The following is a 17541-nucleotide window of genomic DNA, read 5'->3' as shown; positions in this document are numbered from 1 at the left end:
AAAACCGGATACGTACGATGGAAGTACCTCATTGCGCGAATTCTTGTCGCAATTTAACCTTATCGCTCGGGCAAATCGATGGGATCAGGAAATGAAAACTGCCGTGCTTGTGTCATGTTTAAGAGGGAAAGCTCGCGCGGTATTAGAAAATATACAAGATTTAGAAAGTTTGGAATTCGCAGAATTAAAATCGAAATTAGAATTACGATTCGGAGAAACTCATTCATTACAGAGTTACTACTGTCAATTTACGAATAGAAGGCAGAAATTTGGGGAAAATTTTGCTGCCTTTGGAACGGATATAGAGAGGTTATCTCAGCTTGCATATCCTGAATGCCCACATTCTGTTCGAGACAAGATTGCTTGTGCGCAATTTGTTTCTTCAATATCAGATGGGTATGTGAGGAGAACCCTTCAGTTAGAAGGAATGACATCTTTGAAAGTGGCGATAGAAAGAGCTAAGACAATAAAATCTATTCAAGAAAATAATTTTGAACGAAAAGCGGGAAGTAATTTTAATTTTTTTAAAAGAAAAGGAAATAATTTTGATTTTAGGAAAAAAGAGGGTGGTTTTGGAAACGAGGAAAAACGAGGTAAAAATGAAGGTGAAAATAAATTTGTAAGAGGAAATAAATATAGAGAGAATTTTGTGAGTAAAAATCGAACGGAATGTTGGCTTTGCGGAAAGGAGGGGCATTTACGTTTTGAATGTCCTGGGAAATCGGAAAACTCGGAATAGTTGAACTTGACGGAGCGAGTTTGACTAAAGAGCGGGGAGCCCCGAAAGTTACGGGGAGAGAATTTAAACGTTTTTTTAAATTAAATAGAATTAAGTGTGATCTTGATGAATTTTGTTATTCCGGGGAAGCAGATAATAAACATTGTATCTTTAAAATAGATACGGGCTCTGATGTATCAATTTTGAATAGAAATTTTGTTGAGTTAGGTAAGCGAAAAGTTGAGATTTTTGATGATGATTTGAAATATCCTACGGGGGAAAGAATTTTGATTAAATACAAAACAATTGTAAAAGTTCGGCTTGGAAACTTGTCTGTAGAAATGCCAATGTTAATTGCGGACATTAGCGATGATTGCATCTTAGGAGTGGATTTTCTTAAAAAAATGAATTTAGGAAATGTGTTTGATTTCGTTTTTGAGGGTCAATCTTTATCTGGTGAAACAAATATTTTAAGATGTTCTCGTGTGGAAAGTTGTTTTAAAGAGATTCCTGAAATTTTGAAAGAACTTTTCATTAAAGATTCAAAAAATTTAAATGACAGTCAGAAGAAAATTTTTGGAGAATTTTAGAGAAAATCCGTAAGAGGTTTTTCTGGGCGACCTGCAAGCAAGATGTAGAAGATTGGTGTAGAACTTGTAAAATTTGTGTTTCCAAGAAGGGTCCTTCCGGAAAGGGGAAATCCCCTTTACAAGTCTACAATGTGGGAGCTCCATTTGAGAGAATACAGATGGACATACTTGGGCCTCTTCCTTCTACCTTCTTTGGAAATAAGTATTTGCTTGTTATCGTTGATTGTTTCTCCAAGTGGGTGGAGGCTTTTCCGCTTAGGAACATTAGGACCAGGACAATAGCAGAGGTTCTCGTTAAGGAGGTTATTTCTCGATATGGAGTTCCTATGGAGATCCATACTGATCAAGGAAGAAATTTTGAATTTAAGATGTTCTCGGAATTAATGAGTTTGCTTGGAATTAAGAAAACGAGAACGACTCCCTTACATCCTCAGTCTGATGGGCAGGTAGAACGACAACATCAAACTATAATTGGTTATTTATCAAAATTTATTTCCGAGAATCAACGAGATTGGGATCATTGGGTTCCAATGTTTCTTTTAGCTTATAGATCTTCGAAGCATGAGGCCACTGGTGTTACTCCTGCCGAGTTGTGCTTTGCCCGAGATTTAAGACTTCCTTTAGATTTGCTGCGGGGTAGTTTTCCAGAGGTGGAAGTAGATTCCAATGAAGATTATGTTAGTGGATTAAGAAGGAAAATGGAATTTATTCATAATAACGTTAGGGAGCGGATGGATCTTAGATCTTCTCGAATAAAAAACAGATATGATCGAGGAGTTAGACAGGTTCTTTTTCAGGAAGGGCAAAAGGTTTGGCTGTTCAATCCTCATAGGGTAAAAGGAAAGGCTCCTAAATTACAAAGGAATTGGGAAGGTCCTTATGAAATAGTAAGAAAACTTAGCGAGGTAGTGTTCAGTATTCAAAAATCATTGAGACATAGAAGAAAGGTTGTGCATGCAGACAGATTAGCACCGTATTCGAAAAGACGTTTGGAGTGTGAATAGGGAATCAGGGCCCGAAATTTATTTGGGGGGAATTATTCTTGTTTACGTTCAGAGAATGGAAGTTCTAGGGAACTTCTATTATAGAAAATTTTTGGGGACGACGCTTGGTAACTTGTGGCAGAAGCCCAAGGTAGGGCAGAAGGTCGTCAATTAAGGTTTACAGGAAGGGACGATGCTCGGTAACCTGAGGCAGAAGCCCAGGGTAGAGCGGGAGATCAGAAATCCTCTCTGGAAATCTTTGCCTTGGGGGAAAGAGATTCTGAGGATTATTTTTCTTCTAAATCGAGGGGGGGGGGGTGTGAGAGAGAGAGAGAGAGAGAGAGAGAGGCAAACTAATGTTTCGTGAATTGAGCACTTGTCGGATTTTATCTTTTTATTTCAGTTTGGAGGCTTGCAAGGTCGACGCGTAAAGGGAGGTCAACGAGATTCTTTTTTTTAAGAAGACCGCCTCGCCCCGGTTTTTGATTCAGGGTTTTCCCGTGGGCTTGGAGGCAAATGCCGAGGCGGGGACATGGGAGCCTTTAGAGCGTTGGGTCCCTGAAAGTTAATTTCTTTCCCCCCCCCTTGTCCGAAGAATCAAGAAAGAAGCACTCAAGAATTAAGATGAAGAGTTTTGTACGAGCAAAGACTGAAGTGAGAAGGTTCCGTTTTGAAGAAGAGGTTTTGCAGCTTCATGATCTCTGGAAGAACAAGCCTTCCAGCTTGGTTGTCGGGACGACAACTTTAAAGAAGGGGGGCAGTGCATAAATCTCATATTTTTTTTACATAATAAAAATGGACGAATTTTAATAGTAAAAACTACAGTTTTGATTTAAAAATTAATAATTTCCGCAATTATTGTTTTTTTTTTAATTTTGATTCACCAAACTGGAACTGTATAAAGTAAGACGTCGTTTTATTTTTCTGTTTTAGATTACCTGGAAGATCAATATCGTGCACACCATTGAAGTAGATAAGAACTGCGCAGTATAATATTCACTCTATTTATAATTAAAAATTAACAAAAAAACTATACGTTCATAAAACATGGATAAAAACATGGTGCAAATTTCAAATTAATTGAATAGTTAGTTTAAAAAAAAAAAATTTCCTAAATTTTGCTATGTTTTTGTCTAAAAAAACCAAATATCCCCCTTAATTATATACTCGATTTGCCGTGATTCACTGTTTGTACAATTTTATGCAAAATATCACAAAAGAAGTGAAAATAAATTAGATTATATAAGATTATATATCGTGTAATGCATGCTAATACACTTTCTAAAAAAATATTTAATTCTTGTGCATGTGCATGTATTATGTATCATATACTATAAATCTATCTATTTTTGCGAGGTCAACAGTCTTATACCGTTAACATTTAATAGAAGAAATAGAGTCTGGAAGATATTTTTGAATACTTTATATGTACTAGAGTAAGTGAATATATACAGTGGCGTGCAAAATTTTCGGCCAGTGACATATTATACTCTAATTTATTAAAAAACAGCCTAATAAAATTTTTATAATTATCAAGTATGAGTATAAGATGTAGGTAACAAAATAATATAATAAAACAATAATAATTGTTTAATATGTCCAAAACATGTACAAAATGTAAATTTTAAACATGTTTTTAAAACATTACTGTATTGTCTTTGATAGTTTTCTATATCACCTGTAAAGTATTGATGAATAAAATACATTTCTAACGCTAAAATCTACTGACAAAGATAATAATGTTAAAATTAGAACATAAAACGTTGGAAATAAGAGGCAAACATGGTAGTTAAGGCGTCAATAATAAACATTAATTATGCATTCTGTTTTGTTACAAATATATAACTCATGGATAGTATTTTTTAAAAGTAAATATATTGTAAATAGCTTATAAATAACATCGCATAATATAATCCACTTTCTGCCAAGCAACAGTGAATTAAGGAACGGCAATAGGTATGACTACACATTCCAATTTCAAGCCCAAAAGTACAAAACCTGAACAGTTCTGGTTTGAAAAAAAATTTATCAAAAAATCATGCAAATTTGCTTGATTATACTAGACCGAGTTACTTTTGTCCAAGAAAATTATACAATACGCTTTAATGTTACGCTTATATTGTAAAATTCTGATTATCATTCTACTTGAATCAAATAATAATTTTTCGTTTTTATATCATGCTTTTTAAAATATTTTTTTATATACACACTGTTTTTGCATACTATAATTGCTTAATTACGATAAAAAGCTTTTTAGCATTTTTCCAAAGAATTTATTTTTTTGACACATTAAAAACGGTATTTTTTCAAATGTATCTTCAAATGCAACCAAACATAAAAAGTCAAACTTTAGAAATTAGTAAAATACCAAATCTGTCAAATCACTTTTTGTGAAGTAAACCGTTGAACGCAAGAAGATTAACGCCATTTATTGATTTGTACTCTTTAGAGAAACATTAGTCTTGTTTTTTGTTGCTAAACTAGTGTACATTTTCTATAGTTAAAATAAAGTAGATATATCTTTGAACTTTGCTGAAAGCGTAAAGAAAAATTCTAGTGCAATCTAGTGCAGCAGTAAAAAAACAAACCCACTGATACCATTTTTTACATGTGAAAAATATAGAATCAGATAAGGGTTGCTTAAAAATATCAGATAGAAAAGATATTAAAAAAAAACACAAAAAATTACACAATATATTTACAAATATATGACAAAATGTATCTTCTTAGTACTGCAATAAGAACAAACTAAATTAGCCTGGATAGGAAATCATGTTAATTTTTGTGTGTTTTAAATCCGTCAAAATTGCACGGCGCGCAGTTTGGGAGAATCTTGTAAATACTTATAAATTTGCTTAAAAAAAAATTATTTAGCACTAAGAACCAGGTTTGACCGGTAATGCTGTATTCATTATTTCAACATCTAAATTTTTATCACAATGTCACTTTTGAAAATAATTCGGTAAAACAGATCAACTGAGCTTACCTTAGTAAAGTGATAGACAAAATATAGCCATCTTAGAATTTAGAATATACATATAAGATACACGTCAAAAAAATTAAAAATTCTAAACTGTCTCTGTACGCTAGAAACAATCGGAAAAAAACGTATAGGTCAACGAATATTACGTCATCCACCTATCGACGATGGACTACTTGATTTATTTCACAACCGCACTAATAATAATCCTCAGCCTTTTCTACGCGAACGCCAAGTACAAGCTGTTTTACTGGAATAGACGCGAGGTGAAAAGTCCACCGACGCATCTGCTCTTCGGTAATTTCAAGGACTGCATCACCATGAAGAAGCCGCCGACTGAGGTATTGCACAATCTACAACCGACCCGGATGATCCCTACATCGGCTTTTATATCTTTCACAAGCCCATGCTGCTTCTACGAGATCACGACCTGATCAAACAGATGATGATCAAGGACTTTGATGTCTTCGCGAATCGGCGATTTGGTTCGGGCCTCGAGAGGGACAAGGCGGGCATGAACAGCATCGTATCCATAAAGCAGCCAAGATGGAAATACCTCAGGGCCAAGCTGACTCCAACCTTGACAGGACAGAAACTGAAAAACATGGTGCCACTGATTTTAGAATGCGGAAAACCCATGTTGAATTTCATCGAGAAATTGCCGTCGGATAAGGCTGGCAGAAGAAAATGGGAAGCTAAAAATCTCGGTGCCCGTTACTCCACCAATGTCTTAGCTTCGCTGATGTTCGGCATCAGCATAAATTCATTCGATGAGGAGTCTGCCTTCGTAGTAAACGGTGAGACTTTGATTTTATCCGGTGTAGAAAGCTTCTGGAAAGCTTCTGCTTCATCAGTATTTTTCTTAGTATTCTTCACATAATTTTTCAGAATTTCTATATAAATTTCAAAACTGATTTTATATATAACTTGTAATTTTATGATTTTTCACAGAATTTCTCAGATTTTTTATATTAATTCGAACACTTCAATAGAGCTTATAAAATCTAAAGAAGTTTGAGGTATTTTTTCAAAAGATTCATAAATTTAAATTATTAAATATACTTAAAAATATGATATTATGAAAACTTTTTTACCAAGAAAGAAATATAAAAATGTTTGCTCTATTGTATAATAGAAAATAAAAAAAGTATTAATAGAATATACGATGTTACTTTTATCAAATATATGTGTAATTGTCATATATAGAGCCGACGGAACAGATTTATTCCGGGTGTTAAAAGGGGGAGGGGGGGAGGATAGGATCTGTGAAAGTGGTAAAAAGAAAAAGTTTCTTTTTTTTAAATTTTAGAATAAAATGTTTATGAATAAGAGCAAATAAGAGCAACTTTCAGATTCAATTGTAGATTTGATAACTTTTATTTACAAGATAACTTCAATTTACAAACAATATATAAATAAACATTTGAACACAATGAGAATTAAAATTTATTTTTTGATAAAGCAAAAACAGCAGTTCGCTTCGAATTTTTGGAAATAAAATCGTCCATAAGTTTTTTGATATCAAGATTCTCGGCCGATTCGAAGTAAATGTACAAAATAAATGTACAAAGCTACTCTTCAAGTTAATTTAGAGCATTCTTATCAAAATAATCAAATCAAATCGTTTGAAAATTTTGTGTTGCATTTAACACCCGGAAAAATTCCGGTTGGTGATTACGATCTATCCCCAATAAGTCTTCCGCCGGCCCCGGTCATATATAGAATTATATACATTACCACGTTTGCAGGTCTAAAAGTCTTCGAAGGATTAAAGGGCGGCATTGTATTCATTATTCTCTTCTTCTTTCCCGAATGGGATTTCTTAGTTGCCCCGTTTGTTAAACAACACGCGAATTATTTTCGCGAAATTTTCTGGGATTCCATGAACAACAGAGAAAGACTGGCGTTTAAGAGAGGAGATATGATAGATGCTATGTTGGCGCTCAAAAATGGAGAACAGGATCCCATTTACAGTAAAGACTACATTCTATAACATTTAAAAAATTATATTATTGTGCAGTATTTGTACGTAATATATAAATACTCTGCTATTAATATTGTGAAATTCGATACATGTTTGTTGCATCAGATTCATGATTTCTTAAGAAAAATCATGACAACCTATTAGAATAGGTTGTCATGATCTTTCTTAATGCTTATAAGCATTAATACCATCGTTTAATCGTTTAATCATTTCATTATTTAATTAATGTCATAGAGTTCGAAGGTGACAATTTATTGGCACATCCCACTAGTTTGTACGTCGTCGGATTCGAAGTTACCGCGACTGCAATTGCTTTTGCCTTGTACGAGCTGGCGCGTCATCCGGAATACCAAGACACTTTATACAACGAGATACAGACACACTTGTCCGGAAAAGAATTGACCATGGATTTGATTAATGAGTTATCTTTCTTGGACAGCGTTATAGCTGAAACATTGAGGCTATACTCTCCTGTACCCCTTACTGATAGAATAGCTACACGGAATTATGAGGTGACACAATAAACTGGACAGGTTTTATTGCATAGCCTTTCCTCGGCTTCCTTGACTGTTAAATACATTTGTCATTTTCAGGTACCAAACACTAAATTAATAATCGAAAAGAATGTTCCAGTGTACCTTTCTATAAATTCGATAAATAAAAATCTCAAATACTTTTACAATCCTCGAGACTTTATTCCGTTAAGAACAGATAACAGAGAGAACAAAAAGTTTTGTGTCCTTTTTGAATCCTTGGCATTCGGTATTGGACCCCGATCGTGTATGGGTAAGTTATAAAATATATAACACGAAAAGCACGCTGTCATCTGTCTTTTTTTATATCTATACATTGCAAATTTATATGGCAGTATGTACTGAATTTCAGGACAGAGATTTGCTATATTAATTGTAAAAATGGCGTTAATTACGATTCTCTCAAAATACATTGTGTCTTATGAAACGAATAAAAAACATACTTCACGTAACAATGATGCTTTTCACGTATTAACATATGTGGCTAATGGACTATATGTAAAATTCAAGAAACGTAATTAAAAATAGCGTTTTTTTACCATCCCCCTCGGACTTAATAAATCTGAATAAGTGTATCTAAATTGTTATAGTTTACAAATAAGAAAAAACTTAAGGATTTATTATTTAAAACTTTAGAAATAAGTAAAATATCAAATATATCAATCTGTCAAATTTCTTTTTATGAAATAAACCACTAATTACTAGAAGATTGAGTCATTTGTTGATTAGTATTTTTTAATCATTTTTTAGGCCTTTTTTATAGCTGAAGCTAGTACACACTTTCTAAAGTTATTGTAAAATATGTATATATTTGTAATTTTGGTGAAAGCGAAAAAAAAAATTTAGTGTAATCTAATGCATCAATAAAAATTAAACCCATTGAGACCATTTTTTACATGAGGAGAACATATTGAATCAAATAAAGCTACTAAAAAATATCAAGTAGAAAAGATACTAAAAAAACTCGAAAAGTTACACAAAATTGTATATTTACAAATGTATAACAGAATATATCTCTTTAAATAGTACAATACCTTACAATTGTTTAAAAAACTATTGTTACACAAATGTCTTTTATAAGTAAGAATAAAAGGCATACAATTTCTATATTCAGGTAACTATGCATTATATAAAATATCCATCGTACTCGAATTTTAAATCATGTATTTGTATTTTTCTACTATTTGCCTTCCTAAAATGGTATTTAATTATATACTCGATTTTCCGTGATTCACCGTTTGCATAATTTTATGCAAAACATCATGAAAAAAATTAAATTAAATTAGATTATATTAGATTATATATCGTAATGCATGCTAATACACTCTCGCAAAAGAAATATTTAATTCTTGTGTATGTGCATGTATTAGTATCGTACTATTAAATATAGTATACTATTTTGCGAGGTCAACAGTTTTATACTGTTAACATTTAAGAGGAGAGATAGATTCTGGAAGATATTTTTGAACACTTCATATGTATAATACGCATGTCATGTTTGACGAGATTTTCAATTACGTGATATAGCATAACTTAAAGTTTCGTCTCGTGCTTTACTCGTGTTCTGAGTAATTGACCCGATCGTAGAATACCATGAGAATTGCTCAAATAACAATTGTTAGACGTAACGTTCAACGCGGCATTAGGCTCAACGGCGTCGTTCTCCCTATTATTTTCGTATACTTGACGCCTCTGCAAAATTTCATCATAGTTATGACCGTGATTGGCCTTTGTTTGCATCTCCGAGTCTGTTTCATCCTCGTTGTCAGCACTGTCCACATCGCCTGAAAAGAAATTACTATTAGCATTAATAAAAGCATGACCCATAATGATTAATTTGAATTGTCTTACAAAAATTTTTGTCATGTAATACAGATTATTAACTGCAATAAATAAAAAGTATACTCACCATCAGAGCTGTTGGTGGACGGCAAGTAAAAGCGCGAACAAGATATTTTATTATTCCCCACACGGCGCTCTCGTTCTCTTACGCTGTTAGGATTATACTTGAACTCGCGGGGTAGTGTGTAACTTCTTGGTAACGAGACTTGGCTGCCTTCCATATCGCTGACTTCTGCCTCTCCATCGCCTTCGCCTTTGGAACTTTCTTCAATACAATTCTGATTCGCATGTAATCTGATGAAATGGAATTTCAATCAAAAACTCATACAAATACAGTTGTTTGAACGTTTGATCGAGCTTTTATTACCGATGACCAAGATGTCCAGGCGGTGACCAATGGGGATAATGATGCGGAAGGCATCGTGGTGCTAACAGTATTTCTGGCGTGTCCGCTCGTTCTCGTTGAGATGCCACTCTCCACGGATTCAAGGGATGCGAGTTGGGATAATACGGGGAGGAAAGCGGCGATGGTAAAAGGCAGTGCATTTTCACGGGCGGCCAGGACGACAACGCGCTACCACCGTTCTGCTCGAAGAACGAAGGTGGTGACGTGAATAACGGGGAACTTGGGGAGGTGTGCAGTTTCGTGTTCGGTGGTGGTTGCTGGTTAGACGCGGAAGGAGAGGATGAGAAAGAGGACGTGGAGGCGGAGGGAGGTGGAAACAATTTACCTTCCTTGATCTCTTCCTGTATCGCTCGCAGTTCCCGTAGCTGCTGTTGCTTCTTCTCCTTTAGCTTCTCACGTATTAATGTGACGTTCAATGAGCCACCAATCGCCATATCAGTCTCATTTTTGCGCTCATTGAAACCATCGTTCTGTATCGGAAGATTAATTACAAGGTAATGCGATGTTTAGCGAAGATTATTAATTAAATCCACGAATATCTACCTGTACTATATTAGAAGCTAAGGGTTTCTTCCAAAACGGAATCAACTGCCGTGATCCGTTGCCCATGTTGAGCCATTGTTTTGAATCACCTATCGCCGTTACGGAATTCATCACCGTTTGCGATTGCGGCGGTGGCGGCGGAACAAAGCTCGTCGGTTTCTTCTTCTTGCGATTCGGATTTACGACCGTCGGATTCGCGAAACGGCAATTGAACACGCCTGGTATACCACCGTTACTTAATTTAACTTTTCTCATACCGATACTAATGTTAACCTTCTTCCCTTCGTTGTAATCTATCTGCTTTTCTTCCGCATTATCCTGAAAGTCCAAAAAATTGTATGAAGATGCTTTTGAGGAAAGAAATCCGTCTCGTATCATACCTGACTGGATAAAGTGGTGAGGTTCGAACCGGTCATTCTTCCACCAGCCTCGTACCTCAATCTTCTAACATGAAAAAATCTGTAACAAGAAAAAACAATGTAATGTAATATTAATAACTAGTATTAATTAAATAAAATTGAATATCGTGCTTACCTATAATAAAGACCCATAAAAAACATGCCACCGAAAAATAAAGCTAATAGAATAAGTACTAAAGTAACTGGATGTAGATGATGCCGAGGAGACAGAAGATCGGCACGATTAACACCAGCTGTCCACACGCCGATGAGTAAACTGTTCTCCAAGAACATTACAGTGTAAAATATCACCTGAAAAATATAGAATCGTAACATTAGTATAATACAGTTGAAGGAATTGTCGCTACTGAAAAAGTTGTCCTGCTACTAACCATTTTTTGACGATGATTCGTCTCGTGTAGATTAACATATGCGAATATATATACAAAAGCGAGGAGAGAAGCGAGGAAGGTCTTCCTAAGAAGAGGGAGACGCTCGCCACCGTGGAAGAGTCCGTCCGGTGTGAGCAGCAACCACGTCAACATGGATAGCCAGTGGAGAGCCATCACGATCAGCAGCCACTGTCCGCCGTACAATGAGGCGTACGCGACCAATGCTCCAACGCGAGCACTCACTGTCCCCAGACGCCAGAATAATTGCGCCAGTACCCCCAGCCATGTTAGCACTAAGCGTTCTAGATTACGCAGACGCGCGGCACCCTTGCTGAAACTTGCGACCGCCCAGCACACGCTCCACAAGGAAAGTCCCGCTGATACTATTGTCAGCTCCTCCAATTTGCCGCCGTCTTTGTCATCACTCTCCTTCAGTTTCCCGGCTTCTGTTTCACCGCCGTCGGTAGCGCCGAACAAGACGTACAGCTGCAGAAGTAACATTGGAGCGGCCTCACAAAATGCGTGTATCAGCCGTAATACACAGAGCTCCCGTACCTAAGATGAGAAGACTCACGTAATAAAACGAAAGAGATGGGGGAAGAGCAACTTTTTTCTTTCAAAATTACGTACCTCGTGCTTCACGTAAGTTAAATTGACTGGGATAAATAACTTGAAGTATCTCCATAGTACGCCAACCTGAGTGGAATGGAGTAATAGAACACAGCCTATGGTCCAGTTGATTCTCTTCACTGAATTTACGTGACAATTGTTTGGTGAGCTGTTCGTTAATTTGCCTCTAGCTCCCCAGAGATACCATCGCAAACTAACGATCTGTAAAAGTCATTATATAAATTATCAGAATAATAAATATATAATGACAATATAAAATTTATTCTTTCAGATACAAACCTGAGAAATCAATAGAGAAGTTGCTATAAAAGTGATGCTTAATGGAAACAGTATGGATGATGCTGTTGCTTGATGGGCAAGAGCATATACCATTGCAAAATCAAAGACAACATCGCAGAAATAGGATGCTAATGAAATAATGTTAAATAATACATCGCACAGGGGCAAAAATTCGTGCTGATGTTGTGGTTGATGACACTGGGCCATAATGGGCTTTTATTGCCCATTTGGAATATTTAGCAATTTTTTTATTTCACTTTTATCAATCTACTTTTCCCTTCCTGCAAATAAAATATTACATATTATATTTAAATTATAGCAATGAATAAAAAACAAACAATACATTTTTTTATTTTTAACAAAATTTATATTTTTATTTGAAAAAATTAATTCCTTCCAAGGAGGAAAATATTAGTCCAATCAATAAATTAAGAAATAAAGTTCATATATTTTTATATTTTTATTTCATCTTTGCACAAGTTCTTTCTTTAAATTTTATAAAGTAAATATAATATTCCTCTCTTATAATTATACTAATCATACAATTTAAGTCACATAAAATTCTCTTCTTATACAATTAAAAATTAATGTTTATCTCTCAATAATTTTACATGTATAAAATTGAAAATTATGCATTGTTTCACAGTCAGTTAGAAGCGTAATAGAAATTACCAATAGGAATTTCGTGACGAGACAGCTATAAACAAGCCACGACGTACGATGTCACAGGCGGACTCATTTGTCCGTTATGCGCCGGGGTCAAACTGAACGTCGCTCTCGCGAAACGTCGCGAGATCCGCACTTGCCCTGCGCCGCATTCAAAACGCATTCACAATCCACGGGACACCTCACACATCGACGTCGGGACGCGCGCACAAATAAATTTTTAAAGGCCAGCGCAACGAGGCAGACGCGCAACAATGTCGGCGCGTATAGCGCAGCGTGGGATCGCGCGCTCGCTCAGCGCATTCCGCGCGTGTCATTGACGAGAGCGGCGATCACAAAAATCACTCTCCCGATCCGGACGCTGCCGCCGCCGCCGCCGCCGCAGCCGTCGCCGCCACCACCACCGCCGCTCGCGGGGAAGCTGTATCAGCGGCGTTGGTATGCGCGGAATTCGCCGCGGAGCACACGTTTAGAGAACGCGCGTTTCCACCTGGAGCGTCGCTCCCTCCTCCTCTTTCTCGCTGCCGCTATTCGGCCGTTCCCGGTCGTCGTCTGCCGTTCCCTAAGACTCGTCGCCGTCGTCGTCGTATCGTTTTCTCGCGCTGGTTCGCGCGCAGCATCTTTCGCGGGGGACCACGATGTATCCCGGCGCCACGATGAGAGAACGCGCGTACGACGTCGTCCCACGCATACCGATCCGCCGATCTACCTGTTGATTCAGTGCAATTCAATGCGGCTGTCTCGCGCGTACACACCGCTCACTCGCTCGCTCGCTCTTCTCGACTATCCCTTCTTCTCTTTCTCTTCCACTCGCTCGCATACAACCGCATACAACCGCCGTAAACACCTGGCGCCGCCGGTGAGGAACGCAGGAGCGAGCCTCACCTTAGGCGGCCCGTACGCGGCTCCGTCCAGAGATTTTTTCCGGTTATTCTTCCTCTCGCGTACCGATCGCCTCGATACCACGCGGGCTAATGCGAGTTCGGGGGCTTCGCTCCGTCACACGATCCCGCGCGGTATGCGCACGTGTAAATTTTAATAAGAAGAAAAATCTACGGACGAAGATTTATTAATGTACTTATGAAAATACGCAGCAATACTTTTCGCATGTATCTGACAATGTTCATATATGTATATATAGACAAACATGATATGTACAAGCTTGTATATATATATATATATATATATAGTAAAAATTTTGTGCTTTGCCGCTACCCTTATGTACATAACTTATAATTACCGCGTGATACGCAATGTATAAATTTACAAAAGTTTATATTAATATCCTATATGAAAAATTGTAAACAACTATATAAAATTATTAAAGACTCAATATCACAATTCAACAAAAAGCCTCCAAAAATTACGTCACATATACTTCGCGTTTTATCGTTTGTGCGATACTCTTTCATTAACATTTAAACCGTTAACATACGTTTTAAGCTTACAACAGACATTAGCCAATTAAAGAATGATTTCGTTCTTGTAATTTCTCGTAAGATCCTTGTGCGGTAGAACAATCGAGTTTAATAAAACTTTTTCCGCTGCCAAGTTCACACTGGTACCTGAAATAAAATAATACACTATTTCAGCTCCAAGATCTTGCTTTGCCGCATGCTGGCCTTTCAATTGTAGGGGCCAATTTCAATTGTAAAATAATAAATAATAATACATATATATATATATACACACACACACACACACACACACACACACACACACACACACACACACACACACACACACACACACACACACACACACACACACACACACACACACACACACACACACACACACACACACACACACACACACACACACACACACACACACACACACACACACACACACACACACACACACACACACACACAATATATATATATATATATTTGCATACGTGTGCCGCTATTATGTGGAGAAACAGTTTTGACATATTTTATTGCTTTACCGAGTATTGTGATAGAAGGATTCAGCTTGCCGTTGACATTAAACAGCGGCAAATTGTCCATTTTCGCAAACGGCTTGTTAGGATTGGGATCGCACGGAGTTCCCTCGACGCGTGCCCACTCGCCTACATTAGTACCTGTCCCTATAATACTGTGAAGAATAAGAGAATGAGCCTGTATGTGTGCATTCGCCAGCACAATCGATTCTCTGATTCTCACGCCAGCTTCAAGCGTCGTATACGGCCCTATACTCACATTTGGACCTAGCTGCAAGGAAACAGATGTCATATCAACAAATGAGCAGTTTTGTAAATCGTAGTAAAACAATTTATCTCTCGTACCACAGAAGTCGGATGCACAGAAGCCGACGGATGAATGTACACGTCCCCTATGATACAGTAATTTTTGCTCGTAGAAGCAAGACGACTCGGTTGCTTCTGCTTGTAGAGGGCCAGGTAATGTCGATTGGCGTAAATCGCGGAACCCGCAGTTTTTACCTGAGACCACCATCTGAACACAGGTAGAGCGAACAACCGACCGGATCCCGCCAGTCGTGTCAATATGTCCTGCTCGAACGCAATATGCGCTGGATCTCTACCATTGTGACACAACTGCCTGCAATTCCAAAAACAACATATAAAAAGAAAATGCTCTGTTATTGTAATCATAACAAAAAACTTACATTATGTGATCTTGCTGCTGGTTAGTATGAAATACATCTGCCATCGTTTGAAAAATTTCCAGGGACGCGAGATATATCCCGCAGTTGATCAGAGTCGAGACGAACGTCGAGGGCTTCTCCACGTAATGCGCCACCTCGCCCTCCTTTCCCAGAACCATACATCCGTAATTCAACGACTGCTGCCGAGTCGCCTCCGTCGCCATGATTGTGAGCAGCGCTTGTTTACTACTATGAAACTCCACCATCTCTTGCAGAGGAAAGTCAGCACAGACATCTCCATTCATGACAAAGAAATACGTAGGGCCGCCTGAGCGAATCTGATCGCGGAAATGGTACATGCCACCCGCCGTTCCGAGAGGCGTAAACTCCTGCAGATATCGAATGACTATGCCATAAGTACTTGACATCTCCTGCACAAACTGAGCCAGGTCATTCTTGGGATATGCTCCGATTATCAGCACTTCATTGAGACCAGGCACCTTGGTGCAGGCTTCAATGTGATGCTGTATCATGGGTAATCCAGCCACTGGAAATAGTGGTTTCGGAATATCCAAGGACAGAGGTCTAAATCTAGTCCCTGCAAAAAAATAAAAACAATTTAATAATGTAAGAACAAGGAATGAATTGAATAAGTACCATTCAATGAATGTAGTTTTTACTGAAGTTAATTTTGATAAATGGTATATAATAAATCAAATGTATGTATACATGATAGATTTATAAAAGAAACAACTTAATAACAACACACGAGAACAAGGAATAAATTGTGTGAATATCATTGAAAGAATCTATATTAAAGTTTTGATAAAATGTATATGATACATCACACAAATGTAACAACTGTATGCGCAATAGATTTTATAAGAGAAGCAATTTAATAACACATAAGAATAAAGACTGAATAATTAAATAAATACCATTGAAAGAACCTATATTAAAGCTTTAATAAAAAGTATGTAATAAAAATCTCATAAATATAATAAATATATGCACAATAGATTTATAAAAGAAGACCATTGATAATGATAAAATAATAAAAATGTGGCATAAGCCAATAGCGACGCCAAGATTACATGCAAGCATCAACTGTATCATCAAATGTGTAATAAGAATGTATAATTACTTATATTATACATATAACTATGTGATTTTAATATCAAACTTTTGATATCAAGCTTTTAATATGAAGATTGACAATTCTACAATTCCCAACTTCAATTATCTCATAATTAAATGATCGGTACAAACCCTTTAAAGGTCCTCCAATTAAGATAACAGCCTTCAACATGATTGCACAAGTTAAATAGCCCTTCCGAGCAAATAATTCCAAAGTATTTCTATGTTCTCGCGAGAAAATGCGGCAAGAACCATCCGAATTCTCCGGGTCGGAGAAGGAAACTAACGCTAATCGCACCGCAGCGCAGACATGTTGTGTACACGTGTGAACGTGTCATGTGTCATCAGTGACGATAACAGAGTGCAACATAAGAAATGTGAAACAAGTAACCAGATGCGCAGTAGACCATACTCTAGACCAATCAGAACTGGGTCCAAATTTTGAGATTCAATATGGCTACGGCTCCGGTACTGGGACGTATTTATACTTGTATTTATACGTCAACCTGAGATAATCGGTGAATCGGAGAAATTCAAAGCTACTTAAAAAAAGAAGAACGTGAAGATAAGGTTAAGACTTTATACATTAATGAAAATTGTGATAATTGTTATTTCAAATTTTTTAAACTTGGATTAGAAAAAATTTGGAAAGTTATAAGAATGAGTTTATGTGTATGGCTAAATTGTTGTATTTCATGTTTATAACAACAGTGTTTATTGCAACAGTGATTTGTGTTAAAGATAATAAATTTCAAGTATTTTTACATTTTTATATTTATTTTTTTTTAACAACTTCTTCATTTTAAGTACGGGTGACTACATATGATTGTTTCGTATTTAAATTGCG

The 17541-nt window shown here is 36.7% G+C and overlaps 2 protein-coding genes and 1 pseudogene across 2 annotated transcripts; 1 reads left to right on the top strand and 2 right to left on the bottom strand.

The window, feature by feature from the left end:
• Positions 1-3614: 3614 nt before the first annotated feature.
• On the top strand, positions 3615-8477 carry LOC105195277 (annotated as a pseudogene).
• Positions 8478-8506: 29 nt separating this feature from the next.
• LOC105195276 lies at positions 8507-13107 on the bottom strand. The gene is made up of 10 exons (XM_011160644.3): positions 12951-13107; positions 12279-12559; positions 12000-12200; positions 11370-11924; positions 11114-11289; positions 10960-11038; positions 10580-10897; positions 9998-10506; positions 9698-9924; positions 8507-9572 (listed from the first exon to the last, which is right to left on the bottom strand). Exons 2-10 carry the CDS (start codon positions 12483-12485, stop codon positions 9322-9324), a joined length of 2523 nt encoding a protein of 840 aa, XP_011158946.1. The 5' UTR covers positions 12486-12559; positions 12951-13107; the 3' UTR covers positions 8507-9321.
• LOC105195370 (mannose-1-phosphate guanyltransferase alpha-A) lies at positions 12715-17152 on the bottom strand. The gene is made up of 5 exons (XM_039449182.1): positions 16827-17152; positions 15579-16155; positions 15238-15511; positions 14899-15163; positions 12715-14509 (listed from the first exon to the last, which is right to left on the bottom strand). Exons 1-5 carry the CDS (start codon positions 16864-16866, stop codon positions 14409-14411), a joined length of 1257 nt encoding a protein of 418 aa, XP_039305116.1. The 5' UTR covers positions 16867-17152; the 3' UTR covers positions 12715-14408.
• Between the last annotated feature and the right edge of the window lie 389 nt (positions 17153-17541).

This window comes from Solenopsis invicta, chromosome 5 (genome assembly GCF_016802725.1).
Source record: "Solenopsis invicta isolate M01_SB chromosome 5, UNIL_Sinv_3.0, whole genome shotgun sequence".
NCBI classification, from domain to species: Eukaryota; Metazoa; Arthropoda; class Insecta; order Hymenoptera; family Formicidae; genus Solenopsis; species Solenopsis invicta.
This window is presented reverse-complemented; position numbering and strand designations above follow the sequence as displayed.

What these genes read in the sequence shown, in the direction of transcription:
- LOC105195370 (XM_039449182.1), bottom strand. Translation starts at nt 16,866, where the DNA reads ATGTTGAAGGCTGTTATCTTAATTGGAGGACCTTTAAAGG. An exon ending in CAGCAGCAAGATCACATAAT is followed by an intron (nt 15,512 to 15,578) that starts GTAAGTTTTTTG and finishes TTGGAATTGCAG; the next exon opens with GCAGTTGTGTCACAATGGTA. An exon ending in CTGTGCATCCGACTTCTGTG is followed by an intron (nt 15,164 to 15,237) that starts GTACGAGAGATA and finishes GTTTCCTTGCAG; the next exon opens with CTAGGTCCAAATGTGAGTAT.
- LOC105195276 (XM_011160644.3), bottom strand. Translation starts at nt 12,485, where the DNA reads ATGGCCCAGTGTCATCAACCACAACATCAGCACGAATTTTTGCCCCTG. An exon ending in TTTATGGGTCTTTATTATAG is followed by an intron (nt 11,039 to 11,113) that starts GTAAGCACGATA and finishes TTCTTGTTACAG; the next exon opens with ATTTTTTCATGTTAGAAGAT. An exon ending in TAGCTTCTAATATAGTACAG is followed by an intron (nt 10,507 to 10,579) that starts GTAGATATTCGT and finishes CTTCCGATACAG; the next exon opens with AACGATGGTTTCAATGAGCG.